Source organism: Trichomycterus rosablanca, chromosome 2, assembly GCF_030014385.1.
Source record: "Trichomycterus rosablanca isolate fTriRos1 chromosome 2, fTriRos1.hap1, whole genome shotgun sequence".
Lineage (NCBI taxonomy): Eukaryota > Metazoa > Chordata > Actinopteri > Siluriformes > Trichomycteridae > Trichomycterus > Trichomycterus rosablanca.
In genome coordinates this window covers 5372072-5382433 of record NC_085989.1, presented here as the reverse complement: position 1 = coordinate 5382433, position 10362 = coordinate 5372072, and the positions used below count along the sequence as shown (strand labels likewise).

General features: G+C 39.8%; 1 protein-coding gene across 1 annotated transcript; it reads right to left on the bottom strand.

Annotated features, from left to right (window-relative positions):
• Positions 1 to 4529: 4529 nt before the first annotated feature.
• Positions 4530 to 9072, bottom strand: otud6b (OTU deubiquitinase 6B). Its single transcript, XM_062989767.1, has 7 exons — positions 8844 to 9072; positions 7658 to 7809; positions 7464 to 7562; positions 6923 to 7235; positions 6001 to 6062; positions 5004 to 5110; positions 4530 to 4901 (listed from the first exon to the last, which is right to left on the bottom strand). Exons 1-7 carry the CDS (start codon positions 8905 to 8907, stop codon positions 4811 to 4813), a joined length of 888 nt encoding a protein of 295 aa, XP_062845837.1. The 5' UTR covers positions 8908 to 9072; the 3' UTR covers positions 4530 to 4810.
• Positions 9073 to 10362: the final 1290 nt, after the last annotated feature.

Below are 10362 nucleotides of genomic sequence, written 5' to 3'. Positions count from 1 at the left end.
CCGATTGCTCAACCTGGGAATCGAACCCAGGACCGTCTACCTGTGAGACGATAGTACTACCCACTTAGCCACCCCAAGGTACAGGCATAAGTGCTGGAGGACTATTTGATATACAGCGTGTTCCTCTGTGCATGTTATAGCTCTATAGAGGTGTCTGCCACTGGCTGGTGAAAAAAAGAGCATATACAGTGTGTATATACAATATATATATATATATATATATATATATATATATATATATATATATATATATATATATATAATACAATAAATATAATACAATAATATAAATGCTCCTCTTATAAAAAGTGGCTTTGGTTTCGGAAAGGAATATCCAACAAGCTCATTGCCAGATGTCCACATACTTTTGGCCATATATTGTACCTGCCCCTTTATTGCTGGGAAATAGAATAGTGTGATTTAGATACAGTATTAACTGCTTCATTATCTTAAAGATGAAACATTGTGCTCATCTCAAATGTAACGGTGAAAAGTGAAAAGTTATCGCCAAGCCCTTTCAAACCCGTTTCAGTAAAATTCCTCTCAACGGCTGTGACACTAATAACTGTTTCCAAATTTCCCTCAGCTCTACTAATGACTGCTATTAGCAATCATTCAGCTAGTTTATCATTTCGAGCAGGTAAATTACAGATTCGAATCCTCTACCGGAGTCGCCGAGGGCTCAAGCCTGCGAGGCTGATGGGAGTCTAAATACTCGAAAAGGGGAAAGGTATAATGAACGAGCACCCTAATAGATCATCCTGAGCAGATTTGCCAACATCATACTGCCCATATTGAGCGGGGTACATTAAAATGCATGCACAGCTACTTTATCATCTTGTGTTTTCCCCCATGAGAGGGTGAAGAGATACCTCACCGTGGGCTATAATCCTGTTCGGTAATTATATCAACTCAGATCATTTAATAACTTACAGTCTAGGTGTACCAGTGCAATGCTCTCTAGACCTTCTTCAACTGGCCCACACCCTCTCTTATGACCCTCTCAGTCAAAACATTGGTTAACAGAGGTTTTTATTGCCATTGACAAAGCAGGCACTTGCACTAAAAACAGTTCATATGAAGATGAAAGAACAGATTTCTCTAAATTTCAGCAAATTGAGGTTGCAGGTTAAGATTCTTTCTTGTAGATCATGTTTATCTCATAGAAGTGTGCACATCCACTTCTGTCTACTGCACCCTCCTTTGAAGTCATATAGGTGTTTTGCCTTTCTAGGGTTCAACCTGGGCGGCACAGTGGCTCAGTTGGTAGCACCGTCACATCACAGCAAGAAGGTCCTGGGTTCGATTGCCATGTGGAGCGGTCTGGGTCCTTTCTGTGTGGAGTTGCATGTTCACCCAGTGTCCATGTGGGATTCCTCCGGGAGCTACGGTTTCTTTCCACAGTCCAAAGACGTGCAAGTGAAGTAAACTGGAGATACTAAATTGTCCATGATTGTGTCTGATATTGAACTTGTACTGATGAATCTTGTGTAATAAGTAGCTACCTGTCTTGTCATGAATGTAACCAAAAGGTGTAAAACATGATGTTAAAATCCTAATAAATAAATAAACACTATCCAATAACTATCCAATATATGAGCAGATCTGAGAAACTTCTTAGTCGTTCAGATTATGCCTTGTTTTTCACAGTTACCCTTAACTGCCAGTTTTACATGACCTTAAGGACACAATTGCTCAAGTGCAACTAAGTAAATCAACAAGAAGAGCAATCCTGCCTCTGATTGGCTCAGAAAAACAAATTCAAGTGGACTTGGTGTGACCTTCAACTGGCAGATCATGCTTGAAAGCTCTCAGGTCTTGCATGTATTCCTTATGTCCAGTTTTCTCCAGGTACTTTGGTTTCCTCTCATTTTCCAAATATGCACAGGGTTGACTGGCTATTATACTTGTAGTTTAATTCCAGAGTGTGATTAGCTAATTAAATGTGTCACCCTGTGCTAGACTGGCATCCTGTCCAAAGCGTATATTAAGTGTGTTTCCTGGGTGGTTTCAGGCTCACCATGATCTGGATGGAGTGGTGAGTAAAAAGGTTTAAATGAATTACAACTATTCTGAGTAATATTCCAGCAGAATAGCTTGACCGTCTGTATAATAAGTGACTGATGTTTTTATTATGCCGGACATTCTTCAGGCTACCATTAGTTTCCTAAGTGCACTTTCCGGGCACTTGGAAATTGATTGAAACTAAATGTCACAATTATGCCCTGTAGCTCTAACTTAAATTATTCATCAATTATTTTTTTTTTTTTGTTGCTTTTTTTAAAACTGATTTTTCATTCAGTTTGCGGAGATGTATGGTTCCCCTGCTGTTAACCAGTCCAAAATCATTAGTTTCTAGCTTTTGCAATTAAACCTGCTGCATTATTCATCAGACCAGGCTCAGTGGATTGTGTTCGCAGCTCACAAGTTCTGCATTGCAAATTAAACTGGAGAGATGAAGTTTTCTCTCAGGCTTAAACTAATGAACTGAGAGCGATATGATTAGCAGAACATGGAGAGTGGAAAACTCAGACAGGTAGGTTAATAAACATGTACATGATGAGAATGGATGTAGCTAAAATAGATTTTGATGGTAAAAAATACAAAAACAAGCTGCAGCAAACTTAAAAACGCACATGGTGATGCACATCTACTTATATTCAACCTAAAAAAAATGATTTAATAAGTCAGTGCTTAGTAACACCTTTAGCAAATAAGACGGCACTCATTATAATAAAGTGGATTTTCTGAGACATTTTGTCTGACCGTTACATTTGTTCTAGAATTTTCTGATTGTGAAATCCATATTTTTTATATGTGCAGTGTTTCCTGTGCCACTGGCTGCCACACAACCCAACAGTTCAACGGTTCTTTTCATGTTCTTATATAGTACTTTTGTCTCCTGTTAGACATGGAGTTGATACCCACAACCGTAATTCTTCCGGGAAGACTTTCAGCAACAAATCTGAGTGTATCTGTGAGACTTTGTGCCTCTTCTATGAAAAAAATAATAACATTCTAAGTCATCTCTAACATATTCAGTTAGATTCAGGTCAGGTCTCAAACTTTTCCAACCATGTTTTTATGGACACAAACTTGGCACAAAGGTGTAAACTTCAGCTCTATAATCAGAAGGGGTGTCCACATAACCTATGGCCAAACAGTGTGAAATGATTACACAGACGTAGTCAATGCACTACAGTACTGGTGTAGCCACCGGCATGTGTCCCTCCTAATTCATTACATTAAAAACTACAGACCACATTTTCTAACCGGTTACTATAAATAAAAGTCATGTCTCATATATTGTGACCAGCAATATCTGCTCAGGTGCAATTAAAAGCCAGTTTGACAGGTTGCTTTTTTACCCCTCATGAAAACATACTGACAGTGTATGATCGTACAGTGCCACCTAGTGTCCAATTATCAAATAATGCACAAAAAGTTTTCGTCGAAAAATTTAGCAATCCAATCTTAATCGGGTAAAATCACTTAAGCTGAATCTTTTAATTGAAAGGTCTTTTCTGCCATAAATTCAACCTTTGTGAAGCTTACACTGGGTCATAGAGGTGCTATGGGTCATACTATGAGGGTATTTTTGTGACTAATTTATGGCATTGTTCCTCCTAAATTCAACTATTCTATTTTTAATCAGGCACCCATTATTCAGCCTCTTTTGAACTCCATTGCCTCACTCATGTAGCCTACTGGGTAAGGTACTGGACTAATAATCAGAAGGTTGCTGGTTCAAATGGGTTGCTGGTTCAAGCCCCACCACTGCCAGGTTGCTGCTGTTGGACCCTTAAGCAAGACCTTTAACCCTCAGTTGGTCAGACTGTATACTGTAACTGTAATGTAAGTCGCTTTAGATAAAGGCGTCTGCTAAATATAAATGTAGCCTATTTATAGCTGAAACATGATCTTAATTGGCAAACTTGTGCAGCTGTGATGTCGCGAGGATGCTGTAATCATTTAAAAATCAAGCCTATTTATCATACAGTAAGTATATGGACACCTGACCATTAGCTTGTTAGACACCCCATTCCATTGACATTTACATGCCACAACAGCTTCCACTTATCTGGGAATCTGTACACTAAATATTTGAGTGTGTGTGATTTCGTGCCCAATCAGACAAAAGAGAGTTTGTAAGGTCAGGCACTGACTGATGTTAGGCGACAATTTATCCCTGAGGTGTTTGATGGGATTGAGGTCAAGGTCCTGTGCAGACCACTGGAGTACCTCTGCACCAAACCTGTCTTTATAGAAAGAATTGTATACACCTGTTAGCAATGAGTGTGGCTAAAATACCTGAACTTAATTATTAATAATAATTGCCTCTGCATAGTTTTGGCCATATAGTGTATTCTGTCAACCTCTATATCCAGTTAGTAGGTTCTGCTGTTCTGGATTCATACCAGTGATACTCACAAAAGCCACTCAATTAACAGTTAGTTCTGTGGAGAATCCTCAGCCTGTGAGAGATGTGAGAGTGAGTGAACACATTACAAGTCAGGACCACAAACTGCTTCACCTCTAAAAAATCCATTTTATTTCAAGATGAGTATCATGTAGCATGTGACCTGTTTTAACATGAACATTTACTGCCATTTATACAGTTACTGCAATATGCTGCCAACATTATAAACATACTCGATATTGACCACCTGGGTCCCACATTCTCCTGAAAATCATACCTGGACCGGTTCAGCGTCTAGTCTAGATTTAGAGCGAACCGAACCCAGTGTTGTTCTTTTTCCTCCCCATTAAACGGAGGAAAGTTCCAGCACAGGACATTTATGAAGCTGGTTCACTCTTGCTCTTCACTCACTTCACTCGCTTCTTTCAGTGGCTCCACTGAGTTGTAGTGCTCGCCCAGTCCATACGCATGCCTCATGTAGCTGAAAACAGAGTTCTGAATGTTACCATTCATACCATTCAGAGTCCATTCATACTCTGCTCTATCCTAAAAAAGAAGTTAATATAAAAATAAAGATATTTACACAAGAGTGATGGCTGGCTTGGTATACTCTTCACCGATGGTAATGGCATCAGAGTCTGCTTGAATGACTTCTATTGGTAACTGAAGAACATGAGTGAGGGCTCTTAACTGTGTTAGAGGAGAAAAAAATAAGTCAGAGAGTCATGCCGATATGTTCCTTCACTATTTGTGCAAGCGTCTGGACTGGACAGCAGAAGTCACAGTTGCAGCAGCAATAAGGAATAACCCTATGAATCCTTCTCTCCTTCAGACACAGCAGCTGTGTCATGCTCGGCCAGGCCTTTAATAACGATGAGACTTAAACTGTAGGGCTCAAACACTCTGCATTACTGGGATAATGTATTAAGACTGTTGCACCGCCTGAGCACCCCTGGTTCACACACAAGCATTTCACATACTGGCCCAACATTTCTGAAATTGTGGTTTGTACGTAGTATACAAGTACAACTATACAAGATTTGTACCTGATTGCACTGGTAGTCTTTCCTATTATTGTGTTGTTAAAATAATTAGTAAATAAAATTAGACTTCCCGCTTTATGTTAAGCTTCATGTACCACCCCCACACTGAGCAAGTAGATCTGTGAGACTATCACACACCGTCTATGATGCACAGTCACTGGCCACATATTTTTACTTGCCACCGGAGGAGTCTCACAGAGAGCCATATCTATGAACTTCTACACAATTCTACACTGGCAATGAATCCCCTCCCTCAGGCACAGTTAATTGAGCCTGTTTGGGCACCCAGTCAGATTGAAAACACTGCCTGTGGTTCAGACTCTAGAGTCTGGGGTCTTAACATTGGTGGGCTAGTGAATTAGACCACTGTGCCAAACTAATGTCCACAGTCCTGCTACATGTTCAGCCTCTGGGGCCATTAAATCCCTCATCAGAACATGATATAATCAATATAGTGTGGATTTGTACCACAATTTATTTAATGAAACAAAGTCTTCTAATTTCTTGGGTACAGCTACAGTAGTTTGGGATTCTTACCTCCAACTGGCCACCCCAAGCTGCTGTTTCTGCTACATCTGTGCAGTACTTCTCAAATTCCTCTGCACACAGAAAAAAGAAATTATTTTTGGGTTTTATATTTATTATATCCAGTTTAAAAAAATCAATTTACATTTTTGGCATTTGGCAGACGATTTTATCCAAAGCGACTTACAGCACTGTTTGTTTGTTTGTTTGTTTATTAGGATTTTAACGTCATGTTTTACACTTCGGTTACATTCATGACAGGAACGGTAGTTACTCATTACACAAGACTCATCAGTTCACAAGGTTATATCGAACACCTCAATTGCATTTCTTTGGAATTTCTTTCTTTGGGTGTACTCCGGAGCTCCCGGAGTACACCCACGCAGACACGGGGAGAACATGCAAACTCCACACAGAAAGGACCCAGACCGAACCTAGGACCGTCTTGCTGTGAGGCGACAGTGCTACTCACTGAGCCACTGTGCCGCCCGACTTACAGCACTGTGACAGTGAATATTGTCCAAGCAATTAAAAGTTAAGGCCTTGCTCAAGTTCTCAACAGTGGCAACCTGGCAGTGGGGCTTGAACCAGCAACCTTTCGATTACTAGTTCAATACCTTAACCACTAGGCTACAACCAAGAAATATTTTTAAAATGATGAAGTAAACTGTATGGATGGAACACAGTGGCATTACTCTAACCAACCAGGACAACATGCCTGTGTTCTTATTTAAAACTTCTCACAGCGATGAACCCTGTACTGCATTCTTCTACACACTTCACTTTAGCCACTTTACTTGAGTTATTTGTGATACTGAAACTTTAGTGTTTTATGTACATAGATGTGCCAACACATTAGGACCATCCCCAACATGCACACATGTCCAAACATTTGTACATTATTTCACTTGTTGTCACTGAAGCTGAAACTTACCTGCAGTGTACATGTCCCCAGTGTTGGGGTTGGTGAGGAAGGGGAGAAAGTCATCCTCATGGCTCCTCATATACTGAGCAGTCTGAGCTCGGAGCTCCTGGATCCCCACAGAACGTCCCCGTTCAGTCAGCTGATCCTCCACCGCACGGTACATACAGTGCCCATCAGACGAGATCTCGTTAATCTGCAGCTGCTTTCCAACCAACTTCTGCTTCAGTTTTAGACCTTCTTGATGCCTAGATCCCAACAGGTTCTCAACTTCTGCTTCAGCAATGCGATCTTCTCGCTCTTTCTCCAAAGCTGCTTTCTTATCCTAATTAAAAAATAAATGTTTTTAATTATTGTTAATTGTCAGTTATTGTTTCAGTGGCTTTGTTTTGGATATTTGGCCAACAACTGCACAAACGTAGGCATTCCTTTTATTACTTCCTAACCAGAACTGTATTTCACTGTAATGCACAACAGCATCATTATACTCCCAATATGTGAAGTAGAAGAAACAATACCATTCTGAGTATTTTAAATGTCATATTTAACTGACCCGTCTCTTCTGAGCCTTGGATACTTTGGACTGCTTGACATCTGCTTGCTCTCCATCAGCCACATTCAAGGAATCAATACCATCTGCAACTGCATCAACCTGTAAATAAGCATTCCTGTTAATCCTGGATAAATCCACAAAGTACTGTGAGACCTCAGAGACAACTGAACCCACAAGCACTTTGAAAAACTCGCCTTCTCTGCAGCAGCTGAGTTCTGTAACTGTGCAAGCTCATTCTCATGTTTTTCACTCAGCTCAGCTTCCAGTTTGGCGATGTCTTCAGTCAGCTGCTTTCTCCTCTTCTTGTCATTTTTAGGAACTGCATTTTTCATACTCTGGATTTTAGCTACAGAGAGTGGAGACAAAAATTTATTATATTTGAATATTTTACTTTTTTAATACTGGCCTAGATAATAAAAAAAAAATCCATCTCACTAAATCTATTTCTCCAAATCGAATCACTGCCAGTTTCCCTAGTGCTATTGCTTTGCTGCTTGTATCACCCCCACACTGGCCAAGGAGATTTTTGAGACCCTCCCTCAGGCACAGATAGTTTAAAAGCACTACCTGGGATTCAAACTCAAGAGCTTGTGATCTTAACATTGGTGGGCTAGTGCATTAGACCACAATTTATTTTTGCATAGACTATTTTATTTGTCTTGTAATTAAGTGTGTATTGATTCTCCAGAAACAACCTTAAGAATGGTGTCTTTTATTTTTTTAACCATTGTGGTACAATCAGTGTAGACAGAAGGATGACCATTATATAGCCAAAAATATCAGGCCACCTTGTTGGACACTCCAAAAACATGTGTATAAATGTGGTTAAACCTGAGTGTTCAGAATTAATAGCTGCTGTAAGAAAAGTTTCACTGTCCACAGGCAAGAGAGCTTTACTTTGCCATGGTCAATAGTGGCTGCTGTGCAAGGAAGAAGCATTTAGTCCTGCTTATTCTTCGCTTTTTATCTGCATATAATACGTTTTGGACTAAGAAATGTGTTATTCAGTCACAGAACAAAATGCAGCTGCAGAACTCATTAAAATGACAAAACTGGTCTGACATCCATGTTCATTACAACTGCATGTAAATCTTTGACTTTAACTATATAGACCCTCACGGTTCATTGGCTGTATTCCAAACAGATTAATACTGACTACCTAGGTACGCTATTTATCCTTGTGGATTAGGAATTTTTCTACCCTATGTAGTGCCCTACTTGTCATCTAGTATTCATTTGGGATTCATCCCATCACCTCACGGCTAGCTAACTTAAATGAAGCTTAAATAAATGCTACTCGTTTGCTAAATATTTGCTTGATAATTTTTATTAAATATAATTAGAGGTTATAAATTATGAAACAAAACAAAAAAGTCCCACCTTGTAAGTCTTTCTTCTCTTTGCGATGCTGTTTGGCTAACAGCTCCTCCGCCGATTCCTCCATGGTAAACCTGGCTAGCTAACCGTGCTCAAACAAGACAAACAACCTAGTGATATTTTACTAATTAATAAATACATCATAACATTTATCAAAAGTTCGCCATTGCTCGATAAAAGACTAATAAAGGGTTTATAAATATACCACACTTCCAAAACGAATGAGTGTGAATTCAGAAACTGGAAGCTACTGAAAAGTAACGATGGCCGAAAACGTATTACTAAATAAAAGTCCCATTTCTAATCCATGGTTTATTATTATCCGCCTCTTCTGGTAATTCAATCCACAATGTTTTGTGACAGTTGCATCCGAGTCAGAAGAATATCAGCTGTTTTAAAAAAAAAAATCCATTTTATGCACCTGTTAGCAATGGGTGAGGCTGTATCATCCAAATTCAATAATTAAGAGGGGTGTCCACATACTTTCGGATTAAAGTGTATTTTACCAAAAGAACATGGTTGTAATCCTGAGGAAATTATCAAATATTGGAAAAAATATTCTGGCTATAAGAAGTGAGGTGGAGATCTACAGTTTGCACTCCAGAACTTTCCATAAATGTTCATTTGGTCAGATTTAAAAGAACTGTATTGAAATTAGGGGTGGGCGGATTGATCCAAATGTTGGTATTGGAATCGGATCAATACTTTAGTTTTACTTTTTCTCCGCTACATTCAGTACGTTTCTCTCGTTTCATCAGACCATCAGACAGCTCCTCTCACATCTTACATGCTCACCTCGCTCCTCTCCTCCTGCTCTGATGTGTTTTGTTGTGGTACCGTCACGTTGTTACGTTGTTAAAATCAGTACATCAGTACATTGGTAGGCATTGGAAGATTATAAGTTTGTACATACTTTGTTTTGCACATACAGAAATAGGGGCAATTTTATGGAAATAATAGTGTAAACTATACGTACACGCACTTTGCGCACCTTACGCACCCTGCGCAAATGAATCGGAGCATGCGCAGTGAGGCATTCACTCAGCGCATTTGTTATTTGTGTTGTGATAAATAAATGCTCTTTTTTTTAGTTTGTGCTTATAAATGTAAACAGAATAGCATCGATTTTTTTATTTTAAATAAACAAAGACATATATTCGGTCACTATTAAAAATGTACAAATGTATTCACCCAGCAAACACAACTACATGGTATGAGTTAGTTAGCCGCTTGGTGGTAATAGGCCGGGGGCCCATAGAGTCCTACAGAAGTCGTTCACCACGGGTACTTGAAGTGCTAAGGACCTACAAATCGTCAGGCAAGCCACCGTACGTACCAGGTCAGCAAGGGGAAGAGGGCATGTCGATTGAGTGCTGCTACACTAAGGGGGAGGGGGCGTGGCAGAAGCCGCACCTGAGTTGGTTCACCAAGGGGAGGGTGGCGTGGCGCGAGGCATTGTGGACTCCAGATTTTGAACACCTTCAAAGGGTGCTGCGACTGAACAAAGGTTGAGAAACACTGG

Bases quoted from the DNA above. Each gene is read 5' to 3' on its own strand.
- otud6b (XM_062989767.1), bottom strand. From the start codon at position 8,907: ATGGAGGAATCGGCGGAGGAGCTGTTAGCCAAACAGCATCGCAAAGAG. The intron at 5,111-6,000 runs GTAAGAATCCCA...CCTCTAACACAG, and splicing joins CTTGGGGTGGCCAGTTGGAG to TTAAGAGCCCTCACTCATGT. The intron at 4,902-5,003 runs GTAAATATCTTT...CTCTGTTTTCAG, and splicing joins AAGCCAGCCATCACTCTTGT to CTACATGAGGCATGCGTATG.